This window comes from Zerene cesonia, chromosome 5 (genome assembly GCF_012273895.1).
Source record: "Zerene cesonia ecotype Mississippi chromosome 5, Zerene_cesonia_1.1, whole genome shotgun sequence".
NCBI lineage: Eukaryota > Metazoa > Arthropoda > Insecta > Lepidoptera > Pieridae > Zerene > Zerene cesonia.
The window spans coordinates 3,975,254-3,994,940 of NC_052106.1; the positions used below are offsets into that span (position 1 = coordinate 3,975,254).

The following is a 19,687-nucleotide window of genomic DNA, read 5'->3' on the forward strand; positions in this document are numbered from 1 at the left end:
TTTGTTTCTTACTTCAGAACTTTTGACTGGGAGCATCGATTTGATGATTCTTTCCTTATTTGAAAGTTGGTACTTATAGGTTTCATTGAAATTTGGTCCAATTCTGAAAATTTTAGGGTGATTTAATTTATTATTAAAAACAATGATTTAAATGAAAGTATCATCTCTTACGGAACACCGGCAAGAGTTATATGAGTGAGAAGGTTCAATTTCGACTACAGGCGATCCCAGCAACAATAAGTAGTTTCTTCTTGTACATCATACGTAAAATTACCATTGTGAATAATACGAATAAATAATAGGTTTGTAAGTCAGTGCGCGTGTCGAGTCACGCTCGGCTGATCCAACTTAGATTTGATTTAATTAACCGGTCCTGTGTTTCGCTTCCGACGGAAGAATAGCATTTTATTAATTTATAGTTTAAACAATTAAGAACCTGTATGAAGATGATAAGTTAATGGGGATGGGTATGATAATAAATAATCGTATAAGGATTGTACAGGAAATATCATTAACGTGATAAATTTTTGAAATTCGTCTGACAATGAGGCAAATAACAGTAGAATGTTCTATAGCTTTTCCACATGAATAAAAAATTGTATTAAATTACAATTTGCAAAAAACAAGTTATTGATGTCATCATAAATCTCAACTTATGGATTTTTATGTAAAATTTTAAATGTACCTGTACTTTCAGACCCGTATTTATACAATTTATAAAATTATTTTATACAGCAGGCAATATAAATATTAAACTTATCCCGCCCAATCACATAAGATAGTATTCACAATTTTTCGTTTACGAATTCAACAATGAACATATTTTAAACAAGAAGATTTTACCGAAATCTACATGCATCAATAAAATTTGCAATCTGCACCACTTTCGCTTAAAATTATTTTTATCTATAGATATAGATCAGGCTATAAAAAATAACGATCCGTTTCAATTCAACAAACAACTCAAAAATAAAAAATTGAATTTTTTTAGTACAATGAAGTTTGAACCGTTGTTGCCAAATGTGTCTTTTATCTGTGAAATTGAACACTATAGAGTATGAGTATAGACCATCTGTTTTGTCGGCACTATCATAAATCTATTGCTGATTGACACATTGTAGCTCTCATACAGAGTTCCCGAAATAGTTTGATAAAATAACAATTTAATGATTAGATACAGGCGGAGCACGCCATGTGCTTTATTTATAATTGATCATTCCCTTGTGTTTCTCCGCCGAGAAAAACAAATAGGGTCCAAAGCTAGAGTGTAAAAAATTTTGCACTTTATTGCTATCATATGTTCTTTTTAAGTGTAATATCTATTGGTTGAAACTTTACTGTATTATTTTATACTCTATCAGAGTATAATGTAATTTATTACATTAAATTCCATCGTGTAATTAATAAATATTGTACATTATAAATACTTCTAATTCTTTATAAAGATGATACATAAAAGTCTATTAATATTAGAAAATATTGAGCACTAAATAATATAAACTATTTCCACTAAAAGCAAAGATAAAATATAGCGCTAGATAAGAAATGTTCCATTATCCACCCAACATACTGCCATACTAAAAAATTAAGTAAGAGAGGGACAAAACGGATACAACAAATGGTGATTCGATATGGGTTGTTACTGCTAGCGTTGTTTGTACACCTTTTCAGATGATTGCCAAAAAAATTTATCGAAAGATAGAAAGGAGTTGCGGAGAACCATAATAAAAAAATGCAAATAAAATTAAAGCAATTCGTCAAAAATAAGCAAAAGAAATGAATGCAATCTGGTGAATTCTACAAATTAAAAATTCTATTAATAAAAAATTGTAAAGCAGAACTCGCTTTTTCAAATTTTAGTAGGTAAATAATAAACAGGTTTTAATAAGATATCTATTGTAATGTTTAATTGAGATATTGTTATTCTTGGTATGTTTATCATTTCGGGAAAACATTTGCGCAACTATTTACTTCACAATAAACATAGCTCGTTCTGCTATACACAGTTATTTAATACATTTATAATATCACATGGAAAAAACGCGCTTGCATATCTACTTATATTTTGTTCATATTCATCACGATTCAAACTTCATATAATGCATTAATGAATGCGGTACAACCGAGTTCAATATACATATATAAAATTAATTAATAAAGCTATTGGATGGATTAGATATTGGAATATCATGTACCAATTAGAAGCATCATCGATTAATTCATACTCATCACCACGGATCTAACAATTTGCCAAAAGCAATTAATTACGGGGGCGCTTAAAAATTTAATTATCTCTCGAAAGCTGTCATGAGCTACCTCGCCTAATATTTCATACATATTTCACCGTTCCATAAAAGTGTCGACCTTTCAATTTGAGCTGTCGCTTGTACGATGTCGTATTATAAGTACCGTTTTTATTGCCTCAATGGGCACATTTCGGGCGTTATTTTTATTGCCCTACATCGTTTACATGGATCGCTTTAATTTTCAGTTTATGTGCACTATTCCTACAGTCAGAAATAACGATGATCGTGAAATATGAAGTCTTTTCTTATGGCCTATACGCGACGTTTGTACGCACCCGTCTCTTGTTATACTAAATTCTAATGATATAATAATCGTAACAATAGACTTTATGTATAAGTTTATTTTTATGAATAACACGTGTTTGCTCAGAAACAACGTTACTCTAAGTTCTTTACCAATTTTATGTATACCGTGTGTGTTTAAGTGAATTTCTGTAATATAATAATAATTATATGTACTATATGTATGTATAATTAATAATCTAAATTAATAAAATAGCATAATATCGTTGGAATTATAGAATTTATATTTGCGTTACATAAAATGATTATAAACGTCTTAAATGCTCCTTCAAAAAAATAAACAACGTTTATTCATTCATCATAATTTAATGACATAATAAGAAAATATTAAGGTCATGCCGTATGTTTTGCTTAGAAACAGCTCTGTGTCACAAAACCTCACAATGAAGATATATTTTAGGACTGAAATAAAAATTTATAGCAAAAACAACAAAATTCCTACACTTTTATTCATAATTTTGATGTTATATCGACTTACAAATTAAAGTCATTGCCAAATGTTATTCTAACAATTAATCACAATCTAATTCAAAAGGTCGTTCAACTGCTTCTTGTAATACGAATCTTTTGAAATCATTAACTCATTAATCAAGTCGTTATAGACCTTATTTCAATGTAAGAAGGTTTATCCAATCTAAATTCTTAACCCTTTGATTTTACCTCTTATAGTTAACTCTCGAGCCCCTTTTTACGTGCTTCTAATCAAATTCCATGCATGTGTCATATTCTTTGCTACTAAAATAATTAACAAAATAACACAATAGACATAGAATACAAAGAATTTGTATGTATTATGCGTTTTTTGCTAAAATTGCAAAACTTTTAATAAGCTATTTATTAAATTAAATTAAAAAATACAACGTAATAAGAGAAGATACTAGTTTGAAACTTTCATAGTTACCATAATACGATAAACTAAGTAATTTTCTCGTGATTCACGAACATTACCCCTTAAATAAATTATATGAAAATATCAAGAAGATAGCGAGTGCTTAAACAAGTAGATTGATTTTAATTGCATGTATTGCCATTTTATAAATTCATCTCACGTTTATTTAAAACCTTGATGTCTCATTTTAAAATCCGCTATTAAGCCAGCGTAATCTGGCTTTTCGAGTAATCTCAATGCTTAGGGATCAACCCTAATTTAAAAACTTGAATGGCCAACCCTCGTTTTCGATCTGGTGGTCAGCGTAATGTAATACTTTATCGCGGACTCAAGTTGCATACAAATTAACACTTAACAGATGTTTAGAATTATACGGATAAATAGCACGTTGATATGCTGAATATCTTAATTTTATTTATGTCTAAACATTGAATCATTCCGTTGTATTCCATTTCCTCAATGACAAACACACAAACTTACAAACAAACATTAAAATGAAGAAAGAAGGAAGCTACCGTCTTCTATTTCAATTATTCGAAAATTTGTCTCAATTTTAATTACATCCAAAAAATTTAAATGCAATATATTATTCGGCTTTTTCATAACTCCATAATAACAGTACAAAACTCATGTTGAAACGTATAGGTACTGATCTCCATAGCCAACTGAGTGATAAAGAAGTAAGTAAGCAAAAAAAAGAATTATAGGAATTTCATTTTGAGCCTACAATGCTTCGACAGCCTATTGTAAAGAAACACGCTTGATGTCTAAGACAAGAATGCTCGATTAAGAAGATTAAAGATTCGAGTATTTTAAAACGGATCGTTTTATCTCTTTGAGTATTATGTATGGTATATATTATGTTATCTGTGGTATTATATAGACATTGACAGTAAATGTCCATATACAGTTGCTATAAAAAGATGTTTAAAAACGAGTTTAGGATATACTTTCACATATGCTACTTATTTTTGAGCTTTTCATTGAGAATGTGAGATCTAGGTTGCGATTTGTGGAGACTTAACGATTTGTGTATTTTTTTTTTTTTTGTTTTTAACCATTAATAAATTTTTAAGCAATATAAGAATAAGAAGGATTTAATTTCAAATAAAAACATCATTAACAATTAAAAAATTGTTTCTTATGAGTATCTATCCATAAACTTGTATCTTTGTAAAAATACCTAAGTAAAGTTTTACTATCAATAATTAATTTCGTAAACGAATTAATAATTACTTTTCATTTAATTCATGTGTATCCATTAGTAACATTTCTTTGTTGAAATAATTGAATGTAAAATACTTATATTAGTAAAGTCATGTATTTAAAATTCACTCAACATTTACTTCCAGGAATTAGGGTCACGCTCGTTCTATATTATGTGGTAGTTACTTCAACCAACACCAGCTTAATTTATACAGGTACTAAATAGTACAACTTATGGCTTGCCTTAGACTTAATTAAGGAGAAGCGGGAACCATCATAAATTTCATTCAAATTGCTCTATCATATACTTTATCTTATTATAAGAATAATAGATATAGCAATCCCTTTAATTATTTGCTTTAAAAATTAATTCGTATGTCATAAAACATACAATGTTCATTATATGCTAATTGACAGTTGAATCGTAATCGCCATCTTAGTTCAATATAGGATAATTTCTGCGCCACTTTGTGACGTCATAGATCATTCGCAAATGAAGAATCCGAGTCACTACATATAAAACAAAGTCGCGTTCTCTGTCCCTATGTCCCTATGTATGCTTTAATCTTCAAAACTACGCAACGGATTTTTATGGGTTTTTTTTTAATAGATAGAGTGATTCAAGAGGTTAATATATATAATTATTTCTATCAAACTCCAAAATAACATATGCGAGCCGCGGACAAAAGCTAGTTAAGAATAAACGTTTGTATTTAAAGTTAATATTAGAGTTAGGTGAAATAAAACAATCCATGCAAAATGCAAATAGGAGTTTTAAGTAAAACGTATTTTTGAACTGAAATTTGATACGAAATAGACACACAGAGGCCATTGACCTTACTATACTCGAATCGTTGAGTACACGTAAAATCTCCATGAATCTAAAGTGTAATATAAAATGCAATAATGCAGTATTATACAACAATATTATGCAAGTGGACGTTACCTAAACACACAGTGAGGTCAATGACACTCGGGGTTGGTTTTATTGCTCTCTTGTTTTGCTACCTTTGTCCCCTTTATGAATATTGTTCAACACTTGTATTATGCGCCACCTTGCTCTGGACTGGAATCTTCAGATACAGGGTGCTCTTATTTAAGTAAAAAGTACCTATGTACCACATGCACCAAATATCAAAGTTCTAGCATATACTATGTAAGAAATTCTTACTCCATGTTGCTCTTGAAGTAAATATGTTTTTAAATCAGCTGGAATTCTGCCAATAAATTACTTGTAACGAAATAAAAAATAATGTTTATTATTAAATTTTTCTATAAAATTTGCTTAATTCCATTTGACAAAAATCGCATAAATGTTCATTCTAATGCAATGTAGTTTATTACCATCGTACATCGTATAGAGTTGTAGTTTTATACTGTAATGATATTTTAATATTATGGATTAAGCTTAGATAACGATAATTTATTTTCCTATCACACAAATGACTCCTTACATCACTCCGTAAATTATCTTCAAATTCTTCCACATTTGAAACACCCTGTATTCACTGAAAGTACACGTTCAGATAAAGTAATGTAATAGAGTTAACTGTGTGAATAACAGCATCCTTTTGTGGTACATTGTGTTTTTGTGGGAACGTCTTTACTGGGTCAGGCACTGCATTGTGATGCATCGTTGAAAGGGGTAATAAGTTTAAGACAACCCTTTTTAAAATGTAATATGACCAGAGATCACGTATTTAATACAGAATATAGAATTTTCTTATTCGATTTTGTGTTCTTTGTGTGTGTGATACTGTTTTGTTTGAAATTACCTATGTGTTGTGTAAAACCGCAGTAAAAAGAAAACATACTTTAGATATATTTGTATATATGTGGACATTTAATAGCAATTAGACTTTTTTATATTATTATACATCTAAAATACTTCGATACTATTATAACCCATTATATCCCATTTAACGGTGATAGGATGGATATTATATGTATTAGTGCTATCTAAATAGAGATATGTCTCTTCAATCGTTCTTTATCTTCGAAGGAAGTATTTGAACAAAACAATTCACAATCACGATACTACTGGATAACCTATTGTGTTATAAAATAACAAAATGCTCGCACCAAGTAAGTAATGTTACAAATGTTATATCGTTAAAATTGTAGGGAGCTACGTAACTTGACAACAGATTTAAAGAATGCTAGAAACTCTTTGGTCACTGCGAAGTTGTGCTAAGGTTAGGCAAGAAACGCAGGTTCGAATCCTGCCTCGTGATCAAATATTTTCTATTCTTTCAAAATTTCTCATTTATAAAGCATTTCAATGCTATAAAACTAAAAATTAAATTAAACACTGCGAAGTTGTTAACAATATTTTTTGTTTGGTTGCAACATCTATGTATTTAAAACTACACATTATAAGATTTGACAGAACACAAAATTTATTATATTAGTTAATTTTCTAGAAGGTTCTTATTAAAAGGTTCAGTCTATTTTATATTGTACTAGACGCTCGTCCCGGCTCCGCCCGGATATCAAGATACCAGTTATATCCCAAGGAAGCATTTAATCGGAATAAAAAGTATCCTTCCCAAGTCGGCTTATACTCTATCTACATCCGAATTTCATCAAAATTCATTAAGTAGTTCCAGCGTGATTGACGGTCAAACATCCAAACAAAGAAACTTTCACATTTATAATTTTAGTGTGAGGTGTGATTACCATTATGATCAACTATAGAACGATTTATTTTTTTTTTTCAATTATAAGGGGAATACGACATATTTGATATTGATTATGATTTATGAGATATTATAGTCATATCTAGTTCGCTAAGTCTGTTCTATTACCACGAATTCCGCGTATTTTCTATAAAGCTGGAAGGCTTCCGTCGGACTGTAATTTAGAATTTATAACAGCACACTTGATTGTGCTCTTATATAGCTATATCCCTTTTTAGTTTCGAATGGAGATGTCCTAGCTTCAAGGCAGTGCGAGGTACTTTGATGAGGAGCATTTATTATAACATAGAGATGGATATACGTAAAAAATGCTTTCTTTTTAGTAATTTTTTATTTTAGACCAATGCAATATTTGTAAATGATCTATATTACTTTGGTTAATATATATAACCTAATATTAAAATGCAATGAGTTTTTATATGTGTTTTCAAAAGTATTTTTCTTTAACTAATTAAAAGAGTTTCTCTTCTCATCAAATTCATTATGACCTACTATCCAGCCAACCACTTTCCGACAGACTAATAATATAATTGTGCGTTTTATAAAACATTTTACATTATACAATAATCGATGCAATTACAGGCTGTTGTTTCTAAACAAGGCATGCGCGCTCCAAGCTAAAATATGCTTATCATGTTGCCTTCTCGGATCGTCATAAATGCAATAATTATTGCGTATTGGCCCATACCTGCCGACTGTACGAAATTATGTGGCTTCAGGCAGCATATGAATTGCTTTAAATTAATAAGTGGAACGAATTTCGTAGCGTTAGTACTCACTTAAAAAACTAGTAGTTTCTCAGAAACGTTCTGAATTTGAAATTTGATAATAGACCTCATTTTGCAGGACCTTTTTATTTCAAATTTGAGACCAAATTACTTTTTTTTTAAATATGGTCAGCCTCGGATTCCTGTTAAATATAGACTCATTGGATTAAATAAAAAGTAAAGACTTTTTAATATTCATTTTGAAGAATTTTCCCATATTTCCAAAAAAAATTGCGAGTTTTTGAATACTTTCAAGGACTTTTGACACATGTGAAACTCAAAAACACTTAATCGACTTAAATCATCGTTTTTCAACCTTCTGCTTCGCATCGCAACCCCTACTTAGCCTAGAATAATTTTACTTCCCAGTTCAGTGATAATTCTTCTATTATATATATTAATAAAAAATTAAATCACAAAAACTATGTCAGTATGTTACCAATTACGCATTTCACGGATAACCGTGGCGTCGGATGCACGCAAAAACACGTCTAATATTAAATTCACTCAAACCCGTCCACGTAAAATCTAATTTCACATGATGGATGAAGTCAAACTCGATCACGCTCTCATCGGAATGGAATCAAACGAGATTTGAAACAAGTTGATCACAATTGAACTTGTAAGGTGTCGTGCAAAAACCGGCTGACAATGCAAATGGTTTATGCAGAGAGGATTTATCTGAGAACGCGCTGGATGCTAATGAGGTCGGATGTTTGTTTATTTTTGAGGTTTGGGAACCCAAAGCCGGTATCTGTATGAAATTAATTACGTTCTTTAACGAATATGTGTTGTTGCTGTTGTCCGCAACTTCGCCTGCACGGTCTTAATAAATTTTCATGGTACAAACTAATTCCCTATATTATCCCCTTGGGGAAGGAATTCACCAAAATCCTTTCTTAGCGGATGGCTACGTCATAACATCTATCTGCATGCCAAATTTCAGCCCGATCCGTCTAGTGGTTTGGGCTGTACGTTGATAGATTACTATGTCAGTCAGTCATCTTTGAGTTATATATATTTAGACGTGTCTACACCATTATAATAAAGAAGAAAAAAGACACTATGTTTATCTGAGATATTCATAAAGTTTTTAGAAATAACTATTATACGCATCAAAAACTGGAAAAAGCGTTATTCAGACAACATTAATTCTATTTGTTTTTAATTTACAAATTGTCATTTTTCTATTTTAAAGACACTCATAATTTTTTATTCTTTTTACAGGTAAGTGTCGAAGAAGAAGATGAATTACAGGAGCATGAAAATAAGGGTAATAATTTGTCTGCAATCTAAATGAACCCAATAAAGTAACTTAGCCAACGTTGATGGAAAACTGGAATGGACTTAAATGCTTCAGTATTTAGTTGAAAGCTGTTCTTTTGGGAATATTGCTAATTCCAATCATTCCTTAATAATTAATATTATTTGTAATTCCTTGTATACAATTTATACCACGGCACGGTAACGAAACGGTAATTAAAACTAAGTATATTTATAGTTTAAAAAAAACTGAAAAACAAGATTCTCTCATAAAATTATTGTTTTGTCAGCGATCCTGAAGACTCTGTTACAAATAAACATGTAGATGAAGCTAATAAAAGCATTAAAAAGTATTTGCAAATTATTTAAAACAATTTATTGGTATCCACCACACAAACATCGAAATATCGAACGTATTAATAATGAAAAGAAAATAATTCAAACTATCAATCTTGGGCTTATTACTAATATAATCTATGAAATTCTCACAGAATAGAACATCGTTGGGTCAGCTATAATAATAAAATGCAATACCCTTCTGCTATATTTAATATCCACGTATGAATATAATTTTAGTAACGATTGACGTCCCATGTAGTTAATAATAGGTCAAAGTGTGTCGTGACCCTTTTGAGGCTTGTTTGCACAAGATCCAAAAATACGTAACATAAGGTCAACGCCTTTGTAGAAATGAATTTCGTACATTTGATCTTATGATAAGTGTATACGGTCATTGCAAGTTTCAGTCATAATTATATAGCATGGCCTTGTAGCAAGATTGTTTCACAGCGTCGTCTTTCTGTTATTTCTAATATTATTTTTCATATCGACAGTTATATACTCTGTGTTTTTTTTCTTTGTGTTTTGTTTAAAATGAATGAAAAAGAAGATAATAATACATGTTTTATGAAATTTACAGGCACTTTAATGTTGAGATATGAGATTTAATAATTATTAAATAATTTCTTGTTGCCTTTGTAATGAATTATTTCGTACCTACTACTAAATTGTGTTTATGTTTTAAACACGTGCAACGGTTGAATCTAGATCATTCCCGCTCCGAAGAGAATTTGCTGGTAACAATAAAGTTTCTCGTGAACTGTTTGTTTTAATCAGGACTAACACGTGTTCTGGGTACAAAGTATTATCTGGTCGCCCATATCTATGTAAGCGGTGAAGCGCTGTAAGATACCAACGTTGTGTGCATAATATTACGATATGCATTTTATTTGCATTTTTACAATATCCGAGATAAGAAATAGCGCAATATTCGCCCCCACATACTGTGCACAAATGCATGAATAAACACCGTTTTCGTTCTATTAAAGACACATTTTAACGAACCATACTTTGGAATTGTTTGTTTTGCTATGATGATTATATACAAACTCTTTTATGACCATGGCCGTATCGGCTGCGGTAAACTAAGTTAAATGAAAACCCCTCATAATCTATGTAATTCATTACTTTTGTCAGTCGCATTTTGAAAAACTTTCACACGATCATCATAAAAGCTAATTTTAAAGCGCCGCTAAGCGCTGTTTTAATTGTGCATAATTATATTAATGCGCTAATGTATGTATTATTTTTCTGATGATGGTGATGATGATCATCAGCCCATATATGTTCCCACTGCTGGGTCACAGGCCTCCTATGAGGGTCATTTTTCTGATTGTCTGTATATATGTACGATTTAATTGCAAGCATATATCTTACTCCGTTAAAAATTAAAAGGTTGGTAACTACTCCTGATAAGGACAACTTTCCTTACTATGTATTTTTTTTTCTTTCCGAATAAAAATAGTGTGTGCAAAGTAAAGATGCTGCAGCCATAAATTGACGTAACGTAATGAGGTTCGTTATATTGATTGGTGACGGCTTGATTTGCTTCCGGAGTGGAGATATATTTAGTTTTAGGATTAGACAAGGTAAAATCTCGATTCTGGTGTTTCTAGATAGTTGTTGATTTGTTCTTTTTTTGTCTGGATACAAGGTTAATAAAAATAATAATAATACGGGCTCGTTTTCCGCAACTCGATGTCAAGCGCCTATTTTGCATAAAAGAAAAGGAGGGGGGTAGCCAGTCAAACCTGGAACCATCTCAGCTCCTCCAAGAAGCTAAGCAGCTTGTGTGGGCTGCTGAAAACCTCAGGGAGGGACCTAGGACAACCCAAATGCCTTGCCCTGTACTCCGCGACCGCCGTGCATTCCATGATCACGCGGGCTGCCGTTTCTTCAGTCGTCATGCACGCTCTACATAACGGACTGTCAGTAATCCCTAAGTTAAAGAGATGCTTGTTAAAGGGACCATGACCTGTAAGGGCCCCTGTAATTGTACGTAATTGTAATCTTCGCAGGTTTAAAAGATGGATACAAGGTTATTGATCTTAGTTATTTGTTTGCAACTTCTTATAATCTTTTTAGCTGATTACCAGATGTTAAATCTAGAAATATAATAAAAACCGTCTATAGTAACACGTATATATATTATGTTGTGTTGAAAGTTACTTTGTTACGTTATAATTTCATGATTCACAATAATTTGTACGTCCATTGACGTCATAAATTAAGTAAAGTAGTTTGTGGTTTAAACTACATTCGTATGTGACTCACTTACATAAAATATTATCTTATTATTACATTAATTAAACAAAATACGCAAATATCTTCAGCCTATTTTATAATGAAAGTCTTGTTGAATCGAAATTCGTTTTTTTTTACCTATACATATATCAAATATATGTATAGGTAATGTTGTTTTGCGTAGTCAGGTTATTATAATTTAACTAGCCCTTTTTACTTCATAATGATATAAGTACCAGAATGACATTTATCTAAAATAAGTACATGGCCTCATAGAATACCCATTCCTTACCCTCTTTCAAATTTGACAGTTTGTGTCGAAACTTCCATACACAATGGGAAAGAAAATAAATTCGAGATAAATATACGCTATGTGTTAACTGTCAAACAGTACATAATATTATGTGCATATTAATAATGTATCTGTTTATATATAACTGATATTATGATCTACTGTACCTGCCCTCAGAACTTAAATCACTGCGAATCAGTGAATATAACAGTTCATTATTGTAATAATAAAACGCAATTATAATAAAAATGCAATTAATTATTGAGCTAAACAATTCTAAATATTCCCATACTATTTGTACTTTTTCTTAACATTTGTTACCATTTGTTATACCATCACAACGGTTCACGCAATGGGTCATTACAAATGGTCTCATAAGACCTTTTATTATAGCTTAAGACCAGCTCTATTGTCTTTTACAATTACGTTTATCGTTTCCAATTATAGAAAAGTAACAATGGGTTTACCCTAAAATGCTCTGAGCGAACTGACACAGGTGGTAGCGTACTAGCACAGTGACCCCGATTTCCTCGCTCCAGGACGTCCCCTAAACTTATAATCGGACTATCGGTCCCAATTAGGAAGCTGTATAATCTCGATAAGAAACAAAAGTGCCGCCAGGTATTTTAAGTGCGGTGAAGTGAGAATGTCAACGACCCTTTTAAATTGACTAATGTTTTAGATATGAAAAATTTTACGTACTTACTTTATAACTTAAGGAAGGTTTTATTTTCACATTTTCTTCATATTTATTTCTAAACAATTAAGATTTAAAAACACGTTTTTTCATTCTATGATGAAGTAATAATTTATTTTCCTTTCAATAACATACTAAGAACTGCGATTTTTTTAACTGGAAACTAACAGAAGTAATTTGATGATAAAGTGAGTTCTAAAAACTACCGTCTTCCGCTAACAAAGCATCGCCTTGGACCGCTAGATCAAATAAAAGCCAATCATAAATGACACACCTCCAACGAGAACTAATTTACCGAGATAATAAACACGAACCAGGTACCAGTATAACTGTTACTCGTCGTCTCTAAAGGAACTTGGGTCCAACTCCTGTAGCTTCTGAGATTTCCGGATTAAAAACTAACAAGTTTAAAGCCAGGATGTTAGCTTGTCCTGTCTCATATCATTATACTGTTCGTAATATAAATGTATAAAAACTTTTGTCCGATTTAAAACGATAATGCATTTTTTTTATTCCAACAACATCTTTTCACAAAGGAAAGGTTCCGATGGCGTTCGAACTAAATATGAAAATAGCCCGAAAAATATATATTAGTTTAACACGGAAAAACTCACTGACAGAAACTCGTGTAACTAAATAATATGTGTGGGTAAACCTCTTCCGAAGATAAGTGCATTTCAAGAGGTTTCTTTATAACATAATACTGTCACATTATATTGTTGAACTGACTTAAAGAGGATATAGAACTGTCACTCGATTCACTCCTCGGTCTCCTTTAAAATTGTTACGTTGACTTTCCTCTCCGAGAAATTGTGAATTGTATCAATATATAGAATAGACGTCAAAGTATTTGCATTCTATGGCTTATGCCTTAATTTATATTGTCTACGCATTAGGAAACACTCTCGCACTTATAAGTGTTAAAAGAAAAGTGACAATAACAACAGAGTATATACTTGATGAATGACCATTGTACAACTTTTTGCATACAGAAATAGACCATTGGAACTATAATAGGGATGTAATGGTTCTCAAAACCGTTACTGTTATTATGTTAAACTATGCCGTTACTGAATCGATTCGATTCCTAACAGATTTCTGTGAATAAGCTGCTGGATATGCATCGACCAAGTATATAATGACAAATTAGTTTAAACCTGACTATGGTATGGGAATGTCAAAATGACATAGTAATTGATTGATTTAAATACAACAACAGATCCCTAATCAAACACTGTATGTAATTGTACTGTACTTCATGTAATATCACTGATTTCAGACTTTGATTTATAAATGTGCATTTAAAGTTGTTGACCTATTTAATCTATAACATATTAAGTATATAATTTCATACTATTCTTGTTAAATTTTCTTATTAATTTAAATGTATAGGTTACTACTCATCGTCTCGTCGTTCATGGCTAAGGAGGCCAATTCTAGAGCGACAATAATGCCCACAACTCACAAGTCCTGCATTTGTACGTCGTTTTTCTTTATTAACATCTATTAAATATTAAACACGAAATTTGAATACCAATCATAAGATGATCATTTGTTTCTCGTTAATTTTAGGACCACTAGCTTGACATCGTAGTCAAGGTTGTTATAAAAGATATCGGTATTTGTCCCGACCCTGGAGTATAAGGGAACATTAGTATGCGTCACAAAACTGAGTGAGGAGTTGTGTAGCATCCGTACACAGGTGAGTAACGCACGACAAATGATACCCGTTATATAGTCGGAATACATTACACAGGGGTTTATAAATCACAGTCCCTTTCATTCCTCGAGAGTTGATATATGGTGAAGCTACGAAAACATCTTACAGGAATCAGAAAGGAAATTTTGTGTTAGTGGTAATTTGATAGAAGATATTTCGATTTGTGAAATTTAAAGGAACTGTAATATTTATAAATGTATGCCAAACATGTTTTCTGACAATAGTGTAACATTGTTCTACGGCATTTATTGACATTCATATATACATATTGTTAATGCCGATAATACCCATATTATAGAACATTGCGGTCGGTTACGATTGTAGAGGTTTTCGAAATTCAAATGTGACGCACATTGCACATGCGCCGTCGAGTTGTATCTCAATTCTCTGTCGGCGCGAGCGCAGTGACCAATGAGCAGCGGTTGCAGGCTGCAAATCAACAAAGCTTGCTTAGTTCGTGTTTAACCGTTGCGAGGAGCGTGTGTCGCTTGCTCTTCTGTGAGCGGACAAAAGTGTGCGCGTGTCCAAACGTTTTATTTATTTTATAAAGATTACAAAACAAAATGTGAATAGTTGGAATGACTTAAAGTATTGTATTTACACTGATGGATATTGCTGTTTGTTATTGAAAGATTTGGATTATTTACTATGGTGATTGTTGGTGTTTTTAATAGGTAAGTTACTTTTTGTAATAAGTATCTTAAGTAGTTAGTACTATTATTACATATTATATTATATTATATGATACTTCATCATAAGGTACATATACGGACCCTGGTGATAATTACTGTAAATATAGTTATTTTGTGCCTGACATACAATGGAATTGTTATACGTTTAATGTTTATTTCTATGTATATTATGTATCGTAATTTGTTATCATCTTGCTATCTTTTCGGCGAATGTTAATTATTTATTTCCGTCTACATTCTATCTAATCGCAGACGTTACACTATTCGTTACGTTTCAATAGTTTGGTAATCATATTAACATTATGTATACACACATAACATAAATATTGTTCAATTTTTGAAATGATTTATTAAAGTTATTGATGTTACGTTGATTTAATTAATCCGTTAAATGAATTATTATTAACAGTGGCTAGCTAAATGAGCTGTCTTCATAAGTGATGTTAGGTGCAGTTATTTACAAAATGCAGTTTGTAGCGACTGCAATTTAGATCATGACTATACCTTGAATCTAATTTCGCCCAGCGAGATTGAAGTAGATAGGTATAAGCCTAGATAAATGCTATAAATGGTGATAAGTACAAGCTAAACTGTCGGTACTTGTAAAATAATATATTATCATTTTGATACAAAGCCTATCTACCTCAGTGGGTTCATGTTTTCGAATTGCTTACACAATAAACCACGCAAACTTTATTTGAAGGCACTTGACATTTTACATAATTCTTGTTATGCAGAGCAATTATTTAACAAATAATTATGACTAGATTTATTCGATTTAATTCATTAACTGGCCATTGCAATTGAATAACATGATTGCTTAGAATAAGACAAGTTAACCAATCTTCGTTTATTTTTACTGTACCGTTTTTGTTCTTCCAGCTTCCTATGACCACAATGTTGCATACGTTTGCGGCTAGGGCAATATTATTGTTATGTCAAAACCCACTATTAAAAATAACAAACAGTACACCAAGTGGGCTAATGATCTTTACCATCTGTCATCAGAGTCATCGGTCACAGTGCATAATGCCCCCTGCATGTTCGAATCAATCAATGACAGATGCATAGTTGGTAAAATATACAGATTTAACTTATTGTCAGAATATAATGGATCATAATTCATTTTAAATTATTCAAATTGATTATTTGAACACTTTCCTCAAGGACGAGCTATAAGATAATGTATTGTTTTGCATATTGTTTTCGAGTTAATTATCAAATTTTAAATAATTCACTATTAAAACTTTATGGGCACATCAATCAATGATAACACAGCTATAACATTAAAGAATTTCACGTCCTTTTGTAACTTACATTCTACGCTATAATTACGTAAAGACAAGGACGTAATCGTGATATAAAATATAGTTTCATTGTTTAATAGTTTCGTCGCTAAATATAAATTATCGAGTAATTAATAATTGCTACCTCACAAAATAGATAAGCTTATGTTCTCTTATATTTAATTACCACCAATAATTAGTTAATTAATCGTTAACAACATTGAGATGTCACGTAAATGTTGTTACGTATAATGCATAACGTTACACGTGATCCACAGATACAAATTACAGCACGCTAGGTGAATGTCAAAATGACAGTACAAGAAATTTTATAATTATCCAGTTTAATATAAATTAATGAAGTAGGGACGTGTTAATTAACAAGAACCGAGTAATCTCCTACGAATTGCAAGACTAGGTAATGGGAATATTTCGCAAAAATTAATTGAGTCTTAATTAAGTAGGTTCGCTGAAATTGAGTTATATTTCTGTTGAATTCAAATGTTAAATGATTTGGATTGTACAAGCCTTAAAACGTCAAATGTTGTTTTTACACAAAACTACTAACTAACTTTTAAACTAGCATCAATATGTACGTATATTAACAAACATCATTATTGCAAAATCATTTTCAAACAAGCTTTGATCACATAAAATTTGTAGACAAGTGGTTTTTATAATGACACGCATATTGTGTTTTGGAATTTTTCCCATGGCATTAGTTGAGAAATCAAACAGTTATACCTTTCCCCTTTATTCCCAGGCGCGACAAAACTGTAATTTGGCACGCTAGCACACTAACCAGCATTAAAATCGTCACCTGTCAATACTTTCCTAATTGATGGATATCCATCACTTTCTTCCGTACTTCACGCGCATACTGCCGTCACACTCTCACGCGCTATTAATTGGGTTTGTTCCTTTTCGCCTCTCTTTTTTGTTGGCTACCTCTTCCTCTTTGCTGCAGTAATTTAGAAATGAATAAATCATTATCGGTGCGTCATTTAAATGTTTCACTTATTACAATAGCAATACAGTTTATATTTGCGATGTCTATTTGTGTGGATTCGGCGCGTTTCCGATTACGCACGCGAAATGGAAACTGATCTTTGAATATGCATGTGCACGCATGACGTCGGATCAACTGAACACTTCCAGGCATAAATGTTTATTATTCAGTATTCGCTTTTGGGGTTAGTTAAAGCTACCGGACACTAAGAGAAATTAATTTAACAGTATCGATAACTTATACCTTCCTGTAAGAATTTCCTATTCAAGCAAGTGTGCTACAAACCTTATTGAGTATTCTTGTATGCGTTCACCCGAAAACCGAATAAGCCAAATACATATTCCCATAATATTATTAACTTTCTTCTTAAGAATACGGAGAGTTAATTAGAGATGTATGAGAGCATTCGTGTGAATTTGTAAGTTATCTTTTTAGACAACTAGCGGAGATTTATTACTAGAAAGAACAAGGGCCAATTAATCTTTATTATTTTCTGAGACTTTCAAAAATATTACCTTTTTTACGCTCGTAATTTGTTATTAGATCAATTTCCACTTCCGTAATCATCTTCATCACGTTCCTAAATAATTATAATAAGGTTGTAAGAAAGGAACAAGTAAAAAAAAAGCGGTTCGATTCTAATCGAAGTGAGTGTCTGCAATTATTATTATCTGTGGGCAAATTATCTCAATACCTGCTAATTGACGGTATACAGACATCTCCCTCCCACATATCAAATATCCCACTTGAAAGCAATTTTGATAAAAGCGTAATGTCTTGATAATAATCTTAATAAATCTTTATTCCTGTATCCGATCTGAGGTCCGAGTGGGTACGCAATGAATCACCTAGTGTTCGCCCACGGGCATACTTACCTCTACAAGTACTTCATATATACATCTACTGTTACTTAAATGAATTTATGGCAATTCCAACCTTATTAGCATTACCATAAAAGCTACTGCATGTATACTTTGCGCTCACCCCGAGGTCGGTCAGTGCACCTACTAACTAAATATGAAATTTTAATTCGTTGAACGACAACTGCTATCATTATCGAAGATTTTCTGAGTGTCTTACAACAATATCACCTATTCTATTGTATAGATTTTGCGTAACAATTTGTCTGTTTAATATTATAACGCTTGGCCATAAAAGGAATACAATTGCTAACACTTGTCGATAATTTAGTAGATTGTTGATTTCGTTAATAATATAATCGGTTCATTTCTTAAGCGTGTTCTCGTTTGCTCCGCTCGCAAATTGTATTAGTATTTTCAGTTTCACTTCTATTCCCAGTAGGAAAGCTGTTGAGCTAGAATTTATGGGCACACTTTCTCTGACAGTGTCAGTCTACGTATATCCCAGAGTAAGTTATCTTGTTCCGAGAAACACCAGTGCTATTAGTTCGCTTCAAATCAGGTCGCATTTGCTCCGCGAGGCATGTCAAGGGACCAAGGGGTGTTCACTGAATACTTAAGATGTTTGCTGGTAATTGTGGTTAGAACTTAGAAGTTTAGAACCTCTCTTGATAGACCGAATGAGGTTGTTTTGATTTAGGAGACAAGAAATAAATAATTCTGAATAAGCAGGGAGATACTCCATAAAATTTCGAAGTTATTGGAATTGTCTCCCGCTTTGTGACCACGTGGGGTCGAATCGTGGGGATCATTATTATTGGTCTGTCCATTGTATTAGAGGGGCGCGTCTACACACTCATCAAAGTCACCGATACAAACGTCTTGTATGTATGTACAAGGCTTAGGTATTTGTTTCACGTCAATCATAATATTGTGTATCACGCATTTATTATTTCTATGAATACTCGCATCAATAATTAGAAGTTAAGTGCCTGTCATCTGCGTTTCATTCTGATATCGGTATATGAGTCAGTATTGTCATTGATCTCTCACATATTGAAGAATCGGAGATATGTTGCCGGACTATAAACTATTTGTTAATTTCTTCATATAGG

The 19,687-nt window shown here is 31.9% G+C and overlaps 1 protein-coding gene across 3 annotated transcripts in view; it reads left to right on the forward strand.

Moving 5' to 3' along the window:
• Positions 1 to 19,687, forward strand: part of LOC119839986 (rap1 GTPase-activating protein 1) — a 207,741-nt gene that overhangs the window by 70,473 nt on the left and 117,581 nt on the right. The window contains exon 1 of one of the 3 annotated variants that reach the window (XM_038366463.1): positions 15,167 to 15,399. The exons of 1 other annotated variant lie outside the window; for it this stretch is intronic. Coding sequence is in view for 1 of the 2 variants with exons in the window: in XM_038366466.1 (XP_038222394.1) it covers positions 15,374 to 15,399 (26 nt within the window). In the remaining variant the exon portion in view is untranslated. Of the gene's footprint in view, positions 1 to 15,166; positions 15,400 to 19,687 lie in introns of those variants that run through there. One more of the 3 variants, XM_038366466.1, reaches the window with a different exon arrangement.